This window comes from Hermetia illucens, chromosome 5, assembly GCF_905115235.1.
Source record: "Hermetia illucens chromosome 5, iHerIll2.2.curated.20191125, whole genome shotgun sequence".
Lineage (NCBI taxonomy): Eukaryota > Metazoa > Arthropoda > Insecta > Diptera > Stratiomyidae > Hermetia > Hermetia illucens.
The window spans coordinates 41,148,941-41,171,248 of record NC_051853.1 but is presented as its reverse complement, the minus strand read 5'-3'; the positions used below and the strand labels follow the sequence as shown (position 1 = coordinate 41,171,248).

Genomic DNA, 22,308 nt, shown 5'->3' with positions numbered 1-22,308 from the left:
GTAGGTTGATCTCCACTTATCTCATCATTCTAGTTTCTAACGTCCTCTGTGAAGTGAAAAAAAACGCCAAGTGGACGCGATCTATACAGACTTCAGCAAGGCTTTCGACCGAGGCGATCATCATGTTCCATTGAGCAAATTGCGTAACTATGGTATATTGAGTTTCTTACTCAGTTGACTTCAATCTTATCTTCTAGATCGAACTCAATTCCTTAAGTTTCAAGGACATATATCCAGGAGGGTTTTCAAGTCTCCTGGAGTACCGCAAGATAGTCATTTAGGTCCTCCTCTATTTAACATTTTCATTTCCAACTTCCAACACACGAGTTGTCTGACATCCCTAACCTGTTCTATGCAAACGACTTGAAACTTTACCATACTATCGGCAGTCAATCTGACGCAGACTTTCTTCAATCCAAGCTGCAATTTCTGCAAACTTTGGTGTATTCATAATAATCTCTATCTGAATGCTAATAAATGCAACATCATAGGCTTCTCTTGCAAGAGTTTAACTACGACTCATCCCTACTCTGTCGATAATGTGAGACTGAACAAGTCGATTATGTCATCAACCTTGGTATAGTTCTGGACAGCAAATTTTGCTTGTGTGTCGGATCCGCGGAATCGAATTTTTTTTTTGGCATCAATTGTATCTATATGGAGTGTAGAATATATAGGCAAAGTAATTTTTTGATATTCGTAGTCGTTTGCAAATTATAGTGTTAAACACATGACAAGTCACATGCCAGATTTATGTCGATTGCCGTAATAAACCGATAAATACGTCCGAATGACGTTCGAATGAGTTCGCTAAAAGGACAAGAATTGAAGCCAAGGCTGTACATGTGCTTCTTGTAGAAACCTAAGGTTTATGGATTAGGTATAGCAGATTAATGATCAGGTTTTATGGCTAAAAGTAGCATTTTACTTATTAAATGCGTTTTTCTCGAAACTGCATGTTGAAAATCGGCTGTCACCATAGCCCAAAATCTATCAAACGAGATTCTATGAAATTTTCACCACTTATTCAGAACATATTTCTACGGTCCGCAAACTAGGATAATTGCGATTCATTCAATATTTTTTTTTTATTCGGTGAAGAAACCGTAAAAAAACACCAAGTTTAGCACGGCACCAAAAATTTAGCTTTTAATATTTTTTAATAATCCTAGTTTGCAGACTGTAGTTAAGTTCGCACGTTAAAATGCTGTTTATTTTTTTTTCTTTAAGATGATCGCAGCGCCCTCTAGCGTGGCGGCAGAAAGACACCTTTTTTTGGAGATGGGTGTATAAATTACTCTGTATTTCAATAACGAACTATGCGATCGGACTGGAAAAATTACTATGCACGCTCAAGATATTAATAAATCTATGGTGAAAAATTCGTATTTGTATCTTTATCCAGTTCTTCACAAAAAAAAATTCTAAAAAAAAGCCAAAAAAAACGGCCTTCACACGGGATGACCCCCTTAATCTGCAATATGGCAGAGTCCTGTCCACGGCAAATAAACAACTTGGTTTCATCAAACGGCGAGCGAAGGAGTTCAAGAACATTTGAGTCATTAAGTTCTTATATATGACGTTTGTACGCTCACTGCTTGAATACGCCTGCATTGTTTGGAAGCCAGTTTACGAACTTCACAGTGGCAGAATCGAATCTATCCAGAAACAATTCTTGCTTTTTGCAGAGACCGTTATGACCCACACATTTTTCAGAATCTCCCCCTTATAAATATAGGCTGAATCTCTTCAAGGAGAACACTAATTTCAGCCTGTTTCTCCTTTGACGTAGTGCAGTTAATGTTGGCGCTCTTTCTACTAATATTATCTTCAACGGCCAACCAAAACGCACTAGCCATAGATCCTTGCTTAAAGAATATCAGCACCAAACTGTTAATGCATTTAATGAACTCATAGCAGGTGCCCTCGTATATTCAACAGTGTCGGTGCGCACTACTCCACCAGCCTATCTAGATCCCAGTTCAAAAACATCCTTACTAGGAACCTCCTATCCTTGTGATCCTTTCTCCAATCTCGACGCCTCTTATTACTTTTTGCTTTCTATTTTGTAATTTCATGTATTACTTGTAACCTGCCGTGTGTTGTATTTTGTATGATTGCATTTTTTATTATTATATATTGTATACCTTGTTTGGTAATAAATAAATAAAAATATAATTGAATTTTTGAAGGGTACATTTTGATAAAGATTGGCCTCCAACGGAACAATTCCTGAAAAACTCATGCGTGTGTCTATGCTTTTTCGTTTCCAGTGGAATAGTTTTTCAATTTCCCTACCGGAACGCATTCCACCACTGGGAAAAAATTGTTGGTAAGCATTCTGATCTGCGCTTTGCTGTGTCTGTACGTATCTGGGACGCCTGCTGCTGCATAATAAATGCATGAAACAATTCTTTTGTATCTAACACGTCCAATGCTAGATGCGCTATCGGTTGGATCGTATGTATAGAGCTTTACTGGTAACCATATTACTTTGAAACCTTCCAACTTAACCGACTTGTTGACTTTAGGGATAAATATATTGAACTTAAGGCACATTTAATTTTTCGCCATTGAATGAAAAGTACCGTTTCAACGATGTTGATCTTGTCGGATTTCACTCATTGGTTTGACTTACACCTTTTGATTAGGACTACTGGCTCGTAAGTTTTGACCTTTCATTAGCTTAAGTCGAATGAGCGGAAATTTACATCAACATGGCTAAAGCTTTTGCAGGATGCATGTTCCTATTCATCCCCTCTCTGAAGTTTGGAAAATCCACGCATCACTGAACTTAATCCTTCTACAGCCAGGTAAGCTCGGAAATTTAAAGAGTTTTTTATGAGGTTCGAGGGACCAACTCTCCAGTCTCAGCTGGATCTCCTGCGCTGCAATTTTGTAATAATTTACATTTACCTTATGCTAGTGATGCTATAGTGGCTCTGAAAGTAGAAGTACTCTGCCAAGAGAGGTACGAGATATTGTTCACTTCTAGGGACCAGCCATGCCCCTGAACTTGACTCCATAACACAACCTCCTTGCATAGAAACAATGCTGGGAGAATGCATATTATAGTATTTCTATATTTTCCTTTTTTTGTTGTTAATAAATTCATTTAATTTCAGTCTTGGTTAAATTGTACGTGTTGAAAAAACTCGCTACATTCATCGGAAGCTCTTCAATTGCTTTTTGGCCACATGGGTACAAATAGTTGTCGAAATCAATCTCCTGCCCCTCCCAATTCACGCTTGAACTCTATCACGTTTTCTTTTTGAAGCCAAGTCTGAGTCTAGTCTGAACATATTTTTATGGTGAATTTGAGATTTGGGCAGGGGATAAAACGCAAAATATTATACATCTGTAGTTGGTGAATGCTGAAACTCACGCTTCCGGAGCAATGAATATTTCAGTGCGGAATGGGAAAAACCGGTTTTATCAGAATATAGCGCAATATTTTCAGCTTTCCGCCAGTATTATATAATATTAAAGTGAGGGTACAACATCTCGTCAATCAAAAGAAATGAATTCCAAAATTGTTACCCGTCGAATTGCATGTTGTATTCCCCTAACCACATGCTTCTATCATCGAAAACTAATAACTTAATTATTTCTGAACAACTTTCTGTTGTTTCAGTAATTTCAGAGTAACAGTAATTAGTGTAAAGTGATCCCACGGTTGATATTTGCTACATCATGTTCCTGCCACTGAGTATCATAACAAAACTGATGTTGAAGCTGGGACCATATTTAGAGGTGTAAATAGTTCGCTCGTACATGAAGGAATCGACAATAGTAGCAACTACCTACAACCATCTTTTCACTGTGCTTTATATTGCAGCCTAACAGATAATGGGCCTAAATAGTTAGCACTTTTTAACCGGAGGAAAACCCCTCTTGAGATTCATCCGAACACACAACTTGCTAATGAGTCAGAAGTTTTTCCCTTGGTCAAATTTGTAAGCTATTTTAGGGGTATATCGTACTTCACTCAACAGATATTCTGGAGTTTTTTACTATCGCGTGTGAACCCATTGTGCGGATCTGCAAGCATAAGATTATAAAAGTGGTTTAAATAACTTTGTAGATAAAAGTAGTGTATCAGTGGCCGAGGAGAAACTACTAGTGCGTGTAACATTGCGGAAAGTGATCATAGCGAAGATGAGTTCCGAAGGACTATATACTATTATATTTAAGACGCATTCTCCGAAATTCTCAACGAAATCGCGGTTCAGGTCAGTGGATACGAATATAAGTTTACGAATATAAGTTAACGAGATATATATATTTGCCTGTTTAGGTGCTAATTAGAGTGTGGTGACTAGTGCGGTTTTTTTTAAGAATATGAAGATGATACATTCTGAAAGCATCTAAAACCGTTTAAAGTTTCGTTTTCGTTAATTGTGGAAATGTGGAAAAGTTGCCTCGCTTATTATCTACTGCTGTTGGCCCAATACATGAGCTTTACTCCGGATATCGAAAATTTGCATCATCATTACAATCAATGGCGCAACAGCCTACGCCTGCCTTAATAAGGGACTCCAGACATCCCGGTTTTGGGCCGAAATCCACCAATTCGATATCCCTAAAAGCTGTCTGGCATCTTGACCTACGCCTTCGCTCCATCTCAGGCAGGGTCTACCTCGTCTTCTTTTTCTACCATAGACATTGCCCTTATAGACTTTCCGGGCTGGATCATCCTCGTCCATACGGGTTAAGTGACGCGCCCAGCGTAACCTATTGAGCTGGATTTTATCCACAACCGGACGGTCATGGTATCGCTCATAGATTTCTTCGTTATGTAAGCTACGGAATCGTCCATCCTCATGTAAGGGGCCAAAAATTCTTCGGAGGATTCTTCTCTCGAACGCAGCCAAGGGTTCGCAATTCTTCTTGCTCAGAACCCAAGTTTCCGAGGACTACATGAGGACTGGCAAGATCATAGTCTTGTACAGTAAGAGCTTTGACCCTATGGTGAGACATTTCGAGCGGAACAGTTTTTGTAAGCTGAAATAGGCTCTGTTGGCTGCCATCAACTGTGCAGGGATATCCTCATCGTAGCTGTTATCGGTTGTGATTTTTGACCCTAGATAGGAGGAACTATCAACGGTCTCAAAGTTGTATTCTCCTATCTTTATTCTTCCCGCTTGACCAGTGCGGTTTGATGTTGTTGGTTGGTTGGTTTTTGGTGCTGACATTGCCACCATATACTTTGTCTTGCCTTCATTGATGTGCAGCCCAAGATCTCGCGCTGCCTGCTCCATCTGGATGAAGGCAGTTTGCACGTAAAATTTGGCATACCTCTTCAAATATTATGTTCTGTATACTCCTCGCTCCACAGAAAGAAAATTTTTTTTCTGGTGTTATGTTCGCTTTCTAGTCAATTTTTCCAATGATATCTGACCTGTACACAGTTGTGTTTTCTTATAGTGACGAGAGTAGGAGCAGATCCTTCTTGACATTCAGCGCTACTTGGTGAGAAAGCAATCTTATGTGTGTCTACTAAACTCTCAATGCACCACAATTGTCCAGAATACAACTCTCATCCACTCTTCTCCCAAAGTTCAACTTCTAGCTAAATTTTACGCCTTCGTGATCTAAGATAATTTGTGCTGTCATATCTTTCACTGATAAAACTAGAAGCTTTTCTGGGATGCCCCTCGTAAGCAAGGCACTTCGGATTCACTCACTATATAATTCTGATGGAATGCCTTCACTTTTGAAGTTGTTCATGTTTAATTACTACGTGGTGAAGCTACATCTATATGCTCACTTAAAAACTCTTATGCTGGCTCAGTATTGAGACCTCCAATGAACATATCAGTATAATTTTGAAAAAGATGCCCAGGACTGCGTTAAGCTGCTTGTACTCATATAGATAATACAAAACGATGTATATTATCTACGGAGCACAAGAAATCAAGTCTAAAACCATTTACGAGAAAATCGGGATGTACATATGTTAATAATGGACAGTGTTATACTCAATCCAACATCGAATTCATTTGTCATCTAAAAGAATTTTGCCAGAATATGGTGTTAAACAAAAGAATAATTTCTACCTAGTGTCGCTCTATTTCTCAATTTATCTACAAGTAAGGAGATTCCGCGAACCTTAAATATATTGTTGAGGGTGTTTATAGATAACATTGTTTAATTGAAAGTTAAGCGTATTCTCTTATCCGAAATGATAAAAAGAAAGGCTTGTTCCGACAGCAGATCTTGGCATCTATAGTTCATGGACCCATCAATTTGTGGGTAAACTAACACGCGCGGAATAATTCTTCCACACATTACTGAATCACGTTTTCCATTCCGTGATAAAGTAATATCTTTTACAGAATATAAGAAAATAAAACTCATAGCCGCAATCACTCTCATGTATAGAAGGGGAAAAGAATTACATCTGGCTTGAAACTTTGAGAAAACAAAAGCGAGAATATGAATCCATATTTACTAAGCACCTTCCTGCTTTATAATCATTTATCGACTATAAAAAGTAATATCATTCGGATTCCAGTCGCTACACCTGCTCAACTATATCAACGAACTGCATTTGCCACGCGAATTAATTGTATTATGATTTTCAATGTCTGGGAGTTGAAACCCAGTAGAAATTAAGATAACTCTGCTGGGAAATACAGTAAGTTTGCTTGTATAAAATTGTATAAATAAAATTGTAACATGAAAATATATTATAATGTTACACTATGGTTCTATTTAGTATTTCACACTATTCACTTCAATGTCTTACTTACATTCTATCATAATTTGTGCGGAAGAAATCTACATGAATGGTTTGCCACAACTTTGCAATAATAGTACGATCTCCACCAAACTTTCCACTATTTGGTTCTAAATTATAAATATGCCTATATTGATGCCAAATGTTGCTCTTCCAGGATAAGCTTAAAGAGGCAGCTTTCTAAAAAATTCAAAAATCTATTATTGTACCATTTTTCACTTTATGTAAACAGGTATTTGGATGGGAGTTTCAAAGACAACGTGCTATACAGTGGCATGATTATGGTCTCTTCAAATTTTTCTTATGGATTATTTCTGTGAATGTACACGATATTCCGAAGATCATCTGTTTCCTGTATGTAGGCACAGTACTAAAAAATGAGACAAGTTATCTTCGAAATATAAGTATCTGCAAGTTTAACAAAACATTTTTGGCTTCTCCCATTTGATCTCTACAAACACCGTGTCGAGTTGCGCAATTTGAGTTGATATCATAATGAGATGCATTTTGAGACCCAGATTTCATATAAATGCATCATTGCATTTTTTTCAGATTTTTGGGTTGAAAACGAGCCCTCACTCCCATATGTTTCATCCAGTATGAACTAACAAATGATAATTTCGAAAAGCACTAATCGAACCCTTTCAGTTGATACCCCATATGACCATTTTCTATGAAAAAAAATTGTATTTGGAGCTCGACCGTAAACCCAACGCAAAATGTTGTCTCCCGTTTGATGTAAAGGTACTCACAGACCACATGTTCCCACCAAATTTCGAGGCAATAGCTCCACCCGTTTCCTAGTAAATCGCTTGTGACAAACAGATAGACGGTGGGGCAAACATTGAATCGATTCTAATAAGGTTTTGTTTCACACAAAACTCTAAAAAACTGCACCAGCACGGATAATTCACTCACGAACATTCCAACCCAGGAAGCAGAGAATAAATTTTATTAGATGGCTCCTTCTAACGGTATATCTCAGATTCATTTACGTATCCCAAGATTTCTATTAATAGGTATGATGCTATCTGCTTATACTGAGCATCAAAAGTCTGATACGTCTATAGGCGGATGGATAAGAATGATCTCGTAGCATTCCTATTTTGAAAATATCCACACCCCGTCAAAATGCCCACAATTCTTCTGCAAGTCTTCCTGGGTCAGCCAGCTTGGCGGAGCGTTCAATATGGTCCCAAGGGAAAAGCCCACTCTCGCATGTTCACCAATGTGCGAGGCCAGATAAAAGCAGGAGGATCACTCTCGAGACCATTCAATATCAACAACGGTCTAAGACAAGGGGATGCCCTATCATGCGTCCTCTTCAACCTGGCCCTGGAGAAAGTGATTCGCCATACCGATGTAAATGTAAGAGGCACCATCCTCTTCAAGTCCATCCAACTACTGGCCTACGCTGACGATATCGACATCATGGGAAGAACAACCCAAGATGTACAGTCTACCTTCATCCAGATCGAACAGGCAACGCCAGATCTCGGGCTGCACATTAATGAAGGCAAGACGAAGTACATGGCGGCAACGTCAGCGCCAAAACCAAAAGAACGAACAACATTGAATCGCACTGGTCAAACGAAAACAATGAAGAAAGGAAACTACAACTTTGAGACCGTTGAAAATTTCTCTTATCTAGAATCGAAAATTACAGCCGACAACAGCTACGATGACGAAATCCGCGCACGGTTGTTTTCAGCCAACAGAGCCTATTTCAGCTTACAAAAACTGTTCCGCTGTTATTGTACAAGACACTGATCTTCCTAGTCCTCATGTATTCCTTGGAGACTTGGGTTCTTAGCACCAAGAATTGCGAACTCTTGGCCGCGTTCGAGAGAAGAATCCTCCGAAGAATTTTTGGCCCCCTACATGAGGATGACCGTCCCGTTGTGAATAAAATCCGGCTCAACAGGGTGCGGTGGACGGGTCACTTAATCCGTATGGATGAGGATGATCCCACCCGGAAAGTGTATAAGGGCAATATCTATAGTAGAAAAAGAAGACGAGGCAGACCTTGCCTAAGATGGAGCGATGACGTAGGTCAGAACGCCAGACAGCTTTTAGGGATATCGGATTGGTGGAACTCAGCGCAAGACCGGGATGTCTTTAGCTCCTTATTAAGGCAGACCTAGACCGGATACCGGTTGTTGCGCCGTTGATGATGAAATGCCTAATCTGGATGCAATCGCGATGCTTTTAAATCCCCATCCAGCATATCAAACAGTTTTTCCACGATCGATACAACTCATACCGATCGCGGATATCCTCATTTAGGATGTGACCAAAACGTGTCACGCCAATAGTCCAACGCAGCATCTTCGTCTCCATTACCGCAAGATGCCATTCATTGTCTTTTATAGTCGGCCAACACTCAGAACCATAGAGAGCAATAGGACGGACGACATTGCGAGACTTAGATTAATGTTTGATGTAATGTCCTTTCATTTTATAGCATTCATTTATTTGCCTTTAGAAACTAGCATAGAGTCTTAAAATATGATCATTGTTGATTTGGCCCCACTCACTTCGAATCCATTTAATTAGCGATTGACAATTGGCTTGGGTTCGTTGAACACTGCTTCTCACCATTACTTTAAGCCCTTGCTTAGGCCATTGAACTGGTTATGCCGTTTTCGGATACGATGGTTTCACTCGCATATTTTGTCAATTTGATGTTGAAAAAAGTTTGTAATGTAAAGTATGTAAATTCTAGCACCAGGCAATTTCTCGCCACGTCGATTAACCTTTTTCCGTCTTCGATCTTCTTTTCGATTAGAAGCGGCTTTGTTGACCGAACATACGCATGTTTTTCCTACGGGCGCTCCTGATGTAATCTTTGATAGTAGTTCTGATGACTTTTTTTCTTTGACGCTGGAATTCAGGTGACTGGTTGAGGATTTTTGTTACAGTCCTGAAGCAAGTCCAGAATTTACTGGCGTTTTTTTTTGACAATACCTGCTACTAATTTCCTGCTACTAAAAACGACGAACCTTATCTCCTCATTGTTTGACTACTGACGGTAGTTCGGTCGGTGCACCCCTTAAGCTTGGTGACTTTCAGAATCTGTTTGGACTCCGAGGATATAGGGCGAATTAACAACCGTGGATGAAAGAAGCGACATTACATTAGTACATGACTCGATGTTTTCAGATACATTGTTACATTTGGTATTCATTAGTTTTCTTTAAATTTATAGTTCTAATGTGTTCTGTTCCCTCCTCAGGACTTGGTCTAAAAATGGTCGTTAGAGAATCGTTTCGAAGCCATGAACATAGGTTCAAGTCTCATCTTTCATGAATTCTTTAAATGGTATTGACAATCAAAGATTACTTTTTTGCACTGAAGATAGATAAAATATAGTTGGGATAATACCACCATGTAAAATCCTAACTATCATCTCTTCCTCTCAGTTTTAAACCATTTTTGCGACACTCGCTCTGCCAGGGAAGTAACTGATAAATGCACCTACCTTTTTGTCGACTGCAGTTTTCATAAGTACAAACATGGCGCTTCATTATTTCCAATTCCCAAGCATGCCTGAGGAAATTCCTCTGCAGTTACCGAGGAATCCCCACTAAGTAGTGACTGGCGAGTTTTTATATCTACCATTTTGGAGGGGTTTGGTAGCCAATATTTCAGTTGATGAAATTATAGAAGATTTTTCATTTTCTGGCTACAAAGTGACTTATCAAACAAATACCTTATTTCCGGAATCAACAGCTATGCTTCGACTGAGGCATAGCTAATATGCAGCAGCTCCGCCCAGATATTTTTTGGTAACGTTTTCGCTGAGTTTATCCATATCCTATAGACTCTACGCCAGGGATCGATGTACATTTTATCGCATAATTGTTTATAGCAGTCACGTTTGCTTCCATTCCTGGCTCTCCTTAGCTTTCGCTTTGTTGGTCCAGCGTCTGCTGTGCTGGTATTTTCTTCTCGCCCTCAAACAACCTCTCGTTCCATCAATAACTTTGTCACTTGGACATCATGTTATAGAAGGAGCATATGAACCGCGAATGGCGTCAATTATCGAATACGACTTGCTCTCTGTTGTTTATCTCTTTACTATCTCACTCTGTGGACCAAGCGTTGAAATCGCCGGCAACGATGATCGGTTGATGAACTCTACTACAAACTCCTATCCATTACTTCATCACTCTAAGGTACTTGTTATAGCTTTTCAGACAAATTTTTAGGAATTTTTCCAACACACTATAGAGGATAAATTTAACGAAGTATGAATTATGTTTTTTTAAATATGAATCAAAATATGTGGATATCAATGTGATATCGATTTCAAAGAAAAAGCCTCCAAACATAGCGAAAGTAGTTTACTTCATTTTATCTGGCTTCCAGTGATAAGATGTCAACGAAATGCACCAAGTAAATTTTTTTGACGTATTTGTGGTTTTCCAAGTGACAAACTCTAATCGGTTATCCGAAATATTACAAACAATTCCATTTCCTTCTCTTTGGAAATTTCTTTCGATTTCCTGGTGTCATATTTCATACATCGTTAAATTTATGTTTTATAACTTGTTGAAAAATTCTGAACTGCTGTAATGATAGCCTAACTAGGGCCTAAATGTGCTACACAGAGGAGCCCAATAACTGAAAATATCAATTCAATTTGAAGGTACGGGCTTTTGTTGGGTTTTTCAGATTTTCCAATTTGGAAAAGTGAAATTGTCGATAGATACGCACTATATGTAAAGTATAATAATTGAGGGTGCCACTGACTCAGTTAAATTGGTTATTTTTCGTACGAGTTTACTTTCTTCGTGGTAATGTATATTACCCACTTATCTGCAGATAATATCTTCTCATTATCTACTTGCTATAATATTCTAAAAATACAGGTTGATGTGTATCGTCAAGGTGAGTGCAATTTACTGGAAAATGCTTTCACATAATTAGCATCCGTCACAGCACCGTGTGATTCGTATTTACACTTGTGTTATCTCCTTCAGCAAACTGCGAAATTTACTAGAGCGAAGTGATAAAGTCTAAAGAGATAATTCAGATCATCTTGTTATTTATTTGGGGCACTTTCAGCTTGTTTGAGGAATAATTGAAATTTTCCAAGAAATTTGTTGGAATCAGAATGACGAGATTATATACGTTTAGTAAATAGCATTGCCCATTGCATCTTCTCAAAAGATAGTTTTGAAGTTAGTAAAGTATAGTAAATAGTTTGATAATATGCTATGAACTGAAAACTTTTCAGTCGGAAGCTATGGAATATATTACAATAATTTATTTAATAATTTTCAACTAATAGTCTATGGTAAGTTAGGATAGGTTACAGGAAGACTACGTGGTTTGTACTTCACTTTCTCGTGGCTTCGCTCGAAGACTTTCATGATATTGGGGATAACCATTTATACTCAAACTGGATCACCCTTCAATTCCTCTTCCTGCTGTTCATAATCAACCCTTCCATTCTCTCCTCCGCCAACATCAAACCAACCTTTCCCACCTATTAATTTACCACTCTTATTGTCTACATTGCATACACCTACCAATCTTCTCTGCGACCAAAACCACGAGAACTTGGGGACCTAGTACCGAGCCTTGTGGTAGTTTCTGTTGTTGCAATATTTTTTTTAACTCACCTTCTATCCTCTGCCGAATGTGTGCAGGGCAATGTGTTCCTCTCGCAGTTTTATCGGATTCGCAAGACGGCAATCAACAACCGATATTGATGTGAAGACGGAATAGGCGTACTCTGTTGACTTAGGAGCCGATTTCCGACAGGATTCTAACTGTAAGATTCCGGGCCATCATAACTCTACATTGCTGTGCACTAAGAAAGGTTTCCGATGGAGTGGAGAATGATCCTTTCTATAATCAATTACATGCAGTTCAGTAGAGGCTTCCTATAGGTGACATTGTGATCGTGATGGATAATCGGAATGCCAATACTGACAATATTTTGCTCAGAAATGTAATGGGGGAAATACAAGGGGAGGTTTGCGGATTTCTATAGCTTCGACCGCCTCTTCATTGGTTGGACATTGTTCGAGCACAAAGCTTGCTATAAAAACGCTTACTTTGGCTTGGACGTTGCGTACGCCACTTCTCGCAGAATTGGAGAAATGCAGCCCCCCAAGTTAAACATCGAGCACTTATATGATCCAGCTGTCACTCGACATTAGGAAAACCATCTTGCTGATTGGACGGGGCGGGGTAATCATCGTAACATGTGGTCACGGGCTCTTCTCCTTTTTCTTCAGCCTTTGTCCCGTTCACAAGCGGGGTCGGCTCGTCGTGATCGGTCTCGCCACTTGATTCTATCAAATGCCTGATCTAGATGCAATCGCGAGACTTTCAAATCCCCGTTCAGCGTATCAAGCCACCGTTGTTTGGGCCGACCTCTTGGTCGCTTACTGTCGACTTCGATGTTCAGATCAATCTTGGCGACTGAATATTCGTTAGCGCGAATTGGGTGACCATGTCATCGAAAACGCCTCTCTCGCAACATCGGTGCAACTCCATATCGATCGCGGATACCCTCATTTGGTAAATCTTGTGTTCTCGAGACCTTTCCTTGAGAGTAGAGGAGAAAATGATCGTTAGCATTCCAAAGAAGGGCCTTGAAGGAAACAATTGGAAGGCTATCTGTGTGCTCCCTTCCGGCGCAAAAATAATAGCTAAAATAATCCTGGAACGCATCAAAAAACACCCCGAATAATTGATCGACAGAGAGCAAGCTGGTTTCTGTTCCGGCTCCTCCTGCATTCAACACCCCAAGGATCATTTTGGAACAGTCCGAGGAGTTTAGATCTTTCGTTCGTCCGTTACACCTGCTCTTCATCGATTTCGAGACACCTCTCGATAGCATGAGTAAAGAGTGTATCTGGAGAGTTCTCCGCAGGAGGCCATTCCGGAGGAGCTAATAGCTATCATCAGAGCAACATACGATGGTGCAAAATTTTACGTGCTGTACTGAGGTAAAATCTCAGAAAAAATTTGATGTCCAAAGTGGAATCCGCCAGGATTCCATTTTGTCATCGATAATATTTCATCTTGTTATCGATGTCATTCTTGCTGCCTTGCCTGGGGGATATGGAGGAGTTTAATGGACTCCTATGCCAACTTTCCCGAAACATCTGGACTCGATTACATCTGACCATTTGACCAAATAGCCCTGGATTTGAAAAGAGAGGCAGATAGAGTTGGACTGAAAATAAATATCAACAAAACGAAGGTTCTCAGACTGACGGGTCATCTCACTCTTCTTATCTGCATTTATAGGCAGAGTATCATAGGCTGTCCGGATAGCTCAGTGGTTAGAGCACTAGGCTGTCATACGGAAGGTCGCGGTTCAAATCTCACTGGTGGCAGTGGAATTTGTATCGTGATTTGACGTCGGATACCAGTCGACTCAGCTGTGAATGAGTACCTGAGTCAAATCAAGGTAATAATCTCGGGCGAGCGCAATGCTGACCACATTGCCTCCTAGTGTACCGTTACGGTCTTGAATGAAGTGCTCTAACACACTTCAAGGTCCTGATCCAATATGGATTGTTGCGCCAACGATTATTATTATTATCATAGGCGTTAATCCTTTTGAATATTTAGGCAGCGTAGTTTCTAGTGACGGTTACAAAGAAGTTGATGTTGCTCAACGTATTAACTGCGCTGGATCCGCCTTCGCTGCCTTGCTTCAAACCTAGGATTGCAGTTATCTCTACGTCAAAATGAATTTCAGACTTTTATGTTATGTTCTTTCTGTATTTATGTATTATGACGGTTGCGCATAGAAAGCTCCAAGCCCCCCTCAACACTTGCCTCTGACGTGTCGTCAGGAAACGCTGGCTTCATACTATTTCGAACAAAGAACTTGATCAGCACAGCCAATTACCCGTGCTTGTGGTTTCATTAGCATACGCTTCAACATCGTTAGATTAAAACTTGCTTGTTCCCTTCATCACAACAAGGGTTTGTTAGCAATGATGAAGAAAACAAGTGGTTCCCGAAATATTGGTATTTGCAAGATCAATAAATAACACTAGCGAATAGAAAAAAGTAAATATTAATTATTTTAAATAATTTAATCGCTAGAAATACCGCGTAATTACACTCAAATCCTTAGGTTGCTTTGCCGCGACAATCAGAGCCAAATCAACCAATTATCCTTAACTCTTTCGCCACAGAGAAATAAAGGATCACATTTCGCATCACATTTGCCAAGAGAAGATCCAACATTGAGCACTGTATTGCGAAGTTCCCTCATCTTACCAAACTGTTCCTTTTAAGGAAAGTCATTTTCGAGTAACTTGGCATCTAGGGATACTAATTTTAACCAGTGGACGTTCTATTCGTTCACAGCTGGCTGAATTACATGCATTTTTCACGCCACCACGGTATAGCAGGTCCAAAACCACACACCACGTCGATCGTTTAACGAGCTTAGCGAAAGCCATACTGTCATTCCGATAGGACTTCTATAATTTAAGTCTGTTATAAAGGACGCTTTCCAATATCTTTCCTATCAGGTATATAAGGAAAATCGCGCGACATGATGATGGGTCTCCCGGTTACATCTTAGGCTTCGATAACTAACTCTAAGTTTCTTTCTCCTATGCAGAGCGGAAGAATCCCTGCTACCGTGTAGGCCGTAAGAGCGAGATTAAACTTTTTATTTGGGGACGGAATCCAAGCCTGGGACGCTATCATCCATAATCTACCGGCAGGTTGCGTGGGGGCGTCTAACTCTTGTTGCGGACCGCTTCATGGGGGAAGAACACCAACATTTTATGGAGAAAAAGATGCTAACAGATTGTTTTGCTAATGTCCTGAATCTAGGAGCTCCTCAATTCTTCGTTCTACTGAACGGATAATTCCCCTGGGTGAATACCGAAATCGTTCGCTGGGCAGATACAGCCCATCAAATGCTACCTCAACTCTGCTCGCGGAGCAACATGATCGAAAGCTCCGACAGGTGCTATTCGCTCCGAATATTCATAAACACTACATGGATATGAAATTAACGACCGAAAACGGCCGGTTTGAAACCTTGAATCGAGACCAAAGCTCTATCTCCATGGAACTCGTAAGCAAAAATAGAGTTGTTGTCTCAAATTTAAAGTTAGACAGAACTCACTTTTAAAACCTATGCAACCATTCATTCTCCGCAAAAATGTACAAAGGTCTTATGTTCGAAATCTCGTTCAAACAAACCTAGAAATAGAAAAAAAACCAATAAAAATGGATTTCATTTCAGCATAGCTTGCATTTTTTCGTGCTTCTCTTCAACAAACCATTTTATAAATTTATCACCCACTATTATTAAAATGGATGCGCCGTGTACATACGTTAAGCCAAACGTTTAATGTTATTAAAAAGAAACGAGTGTCCAACTGCAACCATGTGTCACTGTAATTCATCAATTTTCGAACTCAAAGCACCTTTTCTTCCTCCTGTACTTCTGGTTTGTGACGTCACTTCCGTTCATAATAAAATCGGTTGGAATATTCCAATGGAACCATCAGCTGTTCATGAGCTTAAGAGAACTGGGCTTCACTCTCTTCAAGTTCACTGTGGCTCTCTGGTCGTTTATCTCTCCTTTGTTTTCTCGCTAATGGAAATGTTATGCAATCGCCATTATTTATCTCGCTCGGTTTCCCTTAAACATTCGCTTCGGCACGCGCACGCCGGTATCTATTGCACCGTCAAAGTGACAGCAGCCGCTCGGATGTCATTGTGAAATATTGGATTGTTCTGATCTGTCGGTGGTTGGGTGTCGTTCAAGTTTAAATTCCGGAAAGTTGTGTTTTGACAAATTGCATTCAAGTTCTCCACTGCCGTGAACATGTTGCACATCGCCCGGAAGTGTGCCACGCAAATTAGTGGTTTGCGAAGACTGTCCACGGCCCTGCTCCAAGACAAAGCCCTCATCGACGGCAAGTGGGTGTCAGCCGCAAGCGGGAAAACCTTCGAAGTCTACAATCCGGCAACTGGATCAATAATTGCCCATGTTCCGGATATGGACTCGACCGATGCACAGAAATCCATCGAGGCCGCGAAGAAAGCCTTTTACTCCGAAGAGTGGTCCGGGCTGACGGCCAAGGAACGCTCAGGACTCCTCAAGGTTAGTTTGCTTCAGCAACGCAGCAGTCAATTGACGCGATTTAATCAATTCAATTTGATAGAAATGGTTTCGATTGCTCGAGCAAAATCGCCCAGAGATTGCTGCTATCATGACCGCGGAATCAGGCAAGCCGATTAACGAGGCGATAGGGGAGGCGGTGTACGGCGACTCGTTTGTGGAGTGGTTCGCGGAGGAGGCGCGCCGTATCTACGGCGAGGTGATTCCGGGTCCCGTACCGAATCGTGAATTGTTTATAATGCGACAACCCATCGGCGTGGCTGGCCTCATAACGCCCTGGAACTTTCCCCATGCAATGATCACACGGAAGGCGGGCGCAGCGCTCGCAGCAGGTTCGATTAATAACACAATCAAAAGGCAGAGTTCAACGAGAAGTTTATTCAATGTGTTTAGAGATTTAACCGTCTGTTGTCAATCAACGATGTTATCTCGATTTCGCATTTCGTCATTCGTTCTCGCGTCTTGCGATTTCTAAACGTTGAATATTTCACTTCAAGTACGATTCTCTGCTCCATTCCCCATTTTTCACAATAATTCATTCTTTAGGCTGCACGGTGGTCATAAAACCAGCGGAAGATACCCCTCTAACAGCCCTCGCACTGGGAAAATTAGCACAAGAAGCAGGAATCCCGAACGGTGTTATCAACATCGTCACATCAGGTCGTGAACATGCCCCAGCTATTGGAGAACTTTTCTGCAAAAGTCCCGACGTCGCAGGAATCTCATTCACAGGATCTACCCAAGTCGGAAAGATCCTGTATCGAAATTGTGCGGATGGCATCAAACGCCTTGGCCTCGAGCTGGGTGGAAACGCGCCGTTCATAGTTTTCAACTCAGCTAACATCGATAAAGCGGTCGATGGTGCCATGGTTTCGAAGTTCCGTAACTGCGGCCAGACCTGCGTATCGGCGAATCGCTTTCTCATTCAGGAAAATGTCTTTGACGAGTTTGCATCGAAGCTGAAGGAAAGGGTGGAAGGACTCCGAATCGGAGACGGCGCTAATAGCGAAGTAAAGGTTGGACCCCTCATCAACAAAATGCAAATCGATAAAGTCGCACACTTTGTTGAGGATGCAGTAAGCAAGGGAGCAACGGTTATAACCGGTGGGGGACGCCTCAAAGAGCTGGGAGAACTATTTTACAAACCCGCTATTATCACAAATATCAAACCGAACATGGTTTTATACACGGAGGAAGTCTTCGGTCCGGTGATATCTCTGATGAAATTCAAAACTGAGGACGAAGCCGTCAAGATTGCCAACGACACGCAGCGCGGGTTGGCTGGCTATTTCTTCAGCGAAGATGTCCAGCAAATTTTCCGAGTCGCACGTAAAATGGAGGTGGGAATGGTTGGAATCAACGAGGGTCTGATATCGACAGCGGAAGCGGCGTTTGGCGGGATCAAGGAGTCTGGCCTTGGCAGAGAGGGCTCCAGGCACGGAATCGATGACTACGTTTACCTCAAGTACATGTGCGTTGGGAACTTGAAGTTCTAAGCGTCAGAAAGCGGAAGGAGAGAATATGTTTGCTCATATCGAGATTATATTAGGCTAAATTCAAAGAATTCAGTGACAAATGTCTTCCATTGCATGTAATAAGATTATAATGTGCTTTTTCAATGTTGGTTTCTAGTAATAAGCAATTCCTGATACCCTAGTCTTCCGATCCAGGATAATAATAAAATGTGATTGAAGTACAGTAAAATAGTTGTTATTGTAATTTTGGCTCATGTGATTAACGGTCGCACATTGACAGTAATCTTTCCCAAACTCTTTAAAACGCCGATAAAATAGGGCTTCAAAGATTATTTGGTTTTAGCACTGACGGGGCTCTTTTGTCCTCGCCCCACCTTTCCATAGCGCTAAAATCTTAATTCACTCCACTCAGCTCGCTACTATATCGAAGGCCCCACCCTACGCCATCATTCCCTATTACACATTTCGTTTTTTTGGAAGCATTTTAGTTTTTCGGGATCTGTACATAGAACTGAACGCTTAAGGATCAGTTACTATTACCAGGTGCCTATGATCGTTTGGAACTTAGGTGTTAAAATATTAGTTGGATTTCTTTTGCACAGATGCTGATTTAACGACCGGGGTAAGTGGAAGTCAGGTGGCCCTCAAAGAAGATTGTGAGGTGGATTTGGAGTTGTTGCCCAGATGAAGTTTTTATTGAGTGCATCATTTTTACCGGGTATGATCTAATGTTATCATTTAGAGGCACGACTTGAAAACATCTAGGCCGCTCCTAATTGGAAATCACATCTAGTATCCTGATCAGTTTCCTTCACCGAGCTTTTCCCAGTACAGCTTTCTTCCCGAATCCCAAACTACAGATTGGAAGAAGCCAGAAATATTGTAATATTACTTCGAATTCATATACATGTGTTTTTAATTACGAATTGAGCGAGACTACCACCTCGATTTGAGTGGCAAGAGCAGTTCTCCCGGTAGATAGCTAGTTTTGTGTTGATTTAAAAATAAGCTCCCTAATCGACGCCGATGATGACATGGAGGCTAAAACGTCTTGGAAAGATAAGGTCGCGTAAAAGTCCAAGCTAAAGCGGGGGCGATCGAGATTAATATCCACTAAAACCTACCTCAAAACCGATACTGCGGTACCACCATTTAGGTATTACTTGTCTGGGTTTTATATTTCTACATTTACGGAGGAAGTTGCAAGCCATGCAATTGAGTATGTCCCACAATTCTACTCTCCATTTTTTTACGTTCGCCTTCAACGTCTTATTTAGGGATTTTGCTAACGAATCTTCTGGGATCCTGACGCATCCATTCCAAAGAGAAGTAGCTATTCTCTGTAGTAGTCGCTGTGCCTTCAGAGAAACTGGGTAATATGGTAGTTGGTTTCCTCATGGTTCCACGTCGTTTTCCAGTGGGTGGTGGTTGAATTTTCGACTCTACCGCTGGAAAGTGGTGGGACAGGTTATGGACCGGATCCCGATAAAACTCGTTGAAAAGGTAGGACTTCTCTTTTCCCGCTCAATAGCGTCTTTCGTTCAAAATTCAACCTTCAACTCCAATATTAAGATTGACCCAAGACGTCACGCCCCTTCTATGTTGGCATCAATCAATCGGATTTTAATTTGCTGCTTTCCGCGGATGCAGCCATATGTCTTATATCCTACAGCCAAAAAGGCTACAAACAGGTGGTTCATCTCCCGTTCCCTGTTGCTTTAATTTGTATGATGGAAGAAAAGTACCGTACATTTTCGCCTTTTACTCAGTCGCATACACAAGAAAACCGTCTAGGCGCCACTCTGCATAGTATTTTTGGCCACGCAGTTAGCTACCTCATACCTAATCCGCATATTCGCGATAAAATATCGTTCCACCTAGAAATGCGATCTGCCCTTTCTGTCTGTACTTTTTTTTTGGCTACAGTACACCTATTTCATGTACGAGAATACTGATTGGGATCTTGCCCGCCACCTCTAGCATTGCCTCATCTGATGATAAACCAAACTCAACAGCTTTCGCTCGGTGCCAGTTCAAAGGCGACCTTATATCCAACGAATTCTAATTTGCTTTCTGTTCATTAATAAGAACGCTTCCATTTTCCTCATCAGCCAAGATCATATCGGCCGCTTCCAACTAGAACTTAATTCCCTTCACTTCTCCGTCGTGTAAAATGCTACATTTCTTAGGTACTGGAAAGTCTCTTATGGGAAGGGAAGCACAAAGACTCCATGATGCATCGTAAGCCACTGCAAAAGTTCCAATAGAAAGCCGGATGGTACTTGGGCTGTGACAATGCATTATCTGGGGTCCCCGGAGGTAATTTTCGACCAAACTGGGTAATCATACAGGGGCAGAATGCAAAACTTGCACCGATTTCATCGCCTACCCCTGTAATTCGTCTGCAGTTGGTGGAGTTGAAAGCGTTTTCTACATTTTAAGCCAACATGACACTGCGCCGGCCAGAATTCACCGCATCTTTTGCTAGGTTACTTGCAGTGTTTTAATTGCATGCATAGTGAAAAGAATGTAACGGAACCGATACTAGCAATCCGATGAGTTGATAATTTTCATTATTACATCCAACAAGCGGACCGGACGATATGATGCAGGGTTTCCAGGTTCTCTTTGAGTTTGCGAAGAAAACAGGTTGGCGATAATTTGTTTGGTGATCTTTTCCTTCACAGCCTCTCCAAGGTTCATTTTCGGATGGCCTGTTCTAGACTGCCTCCTTGATTGTCGCTATCGAGTCTGCCACTGAGCCTTTAATTAAGTCTTCTTCCTAATATATCCCGGGCACGGATTTTCTTTCTACGGAACTGGGCTCCCTTGAGCGCACTGGAAAACGTATCCCTCTCAAAGACCTCTATTGTTTAATCGAGCAAAGCACACGGCATTCTGCGCAAGCTCATTGTGAAGCTGGGTATAATCCACACTACTTTTCTGGATAAAGTACTACTAACATATATCAGATTCACAATAAACTCCAAGCCTCTTTCCCAGAAAGTGTCTATTTCCGGGTATATTTCGAGCAGAATATGACTATTTGCGTCTGTTTTTTGACTACCTCACTAAAAAGGCCATGCATTTAAAATCCCCACAGTGTGCATATGAATACTGCTTCTGAGTATTGCATTACTTCCTGAAAGGTCTGACCTCCTCAAGCTCATAGCGTCGCCCTGCTTGTTTGATCTCTAATCTCTAACGGGTTTGAAACATAATATCGTGTTTTATGGTCACATTGCTTATTATGTTTCAAACCCAAGTACAGAAGACGACAAGTAGTCACCGGAATATGCACATTTGTGGTAAACAAAATTTAGTAAAGCGAAGACAGCAACGGTTTTTTGAATTTTTCATTTTAGTTACGCAGCTTTACGACGGTTTTGTTAATACTAGTAAGGTGTTCTTACCTTTCTCCCAGGAACTTAAAGCTGGGATTTTGGAAGCTTTCCGCCGTTTTTTCGTGTTGTTACAGAGGCAAGTATAGATGATGAACCCCAGCTATCGAGCTATGGTTGCCCTTCACCCCTTGGTGGGGTATAGCGCGTCAACCACACCTACGCGCTATCGCTCCCGGTTACCAAAAGCGCGCTTTAGTTTCCTCCACGACTCCCCGAGACGCTCGCACTACTGTTCCACGCCAAGTGCCCTTGGGGTGACCATCTTGGAAGAGTAGATTCCACTGCATGGGATAGGCTGCAATGCAATTGTTATCCCTCGTCAATGTGTAACCCATCCACTGCCATTTCCGTCTTCTTATCACATCACGAACGAGTGGCAAGCCTGTGCGTCAATCAAGTTGTTCATTTGAAATTCCATGGATGGCTGTTAATCGCAGTAACTGACCATCTGTCTAAGGTCATTGTGAAATTAGGATGTTTTGGCATGCATCGTAGTTCTGTGGATTCCCCGAAAACCATCTTAATCGTTAGCGAATGGAATATCGGGTACAATTACCG

General features: G+C 41.1%; 2 protein-coding genes across 4 annotated transcripts in view; both read left to right on the top strand.

Annotated features, from left to right (window-relative positions):
- LOC119658469 (protein unc-13 homolog 4B) overlaps nt 1-22,308 on the top strand; it is a 114,274-nt gene that overhangs the window by 52,852 nt on the left and 39,114 nt on the right. Inside the window, exon 1 of one of the 3 annotated variants that reach the window (XM_038065890.1) lies at nt 3,760-4,232. The exons of the other annotated variants lie outside the window; for them this stretch is intronic. Within the exon in view, the coding sequence (XP_037921818.1) occupies nt 4,159-4,232 (74 nt within the window). The 5' untranslated portion in view covers nt 3,760-4,158. Of the gene's footprint in view, nt 1-3,759; nt 4,233-22,308 lie in introns of those variants that run through there. 3 annotated transcript variants of the gene reach the window in all.
- On the top strand, nt 16,392-18,575 carry LOC119658470 (succinate-semialdehyde dehydrogenase, mitochondrial). Its single transcript, XM_038065892.1, has 3 exons — nt 16,392-16,853; nt 16,915-17,203; nt 17,418-18,575. The coding sequence occupies exons 1-3, from the start codon at nt 16,575-16,577 to the stop codon at nt 18,365-18,367; spliced, it is 1,518 nt and encodes a 505-aa protein (XP_037921820.1). The 5' UTR covers nt 16,392-16,574; the 3' UTR covers nt 18,368-18,575.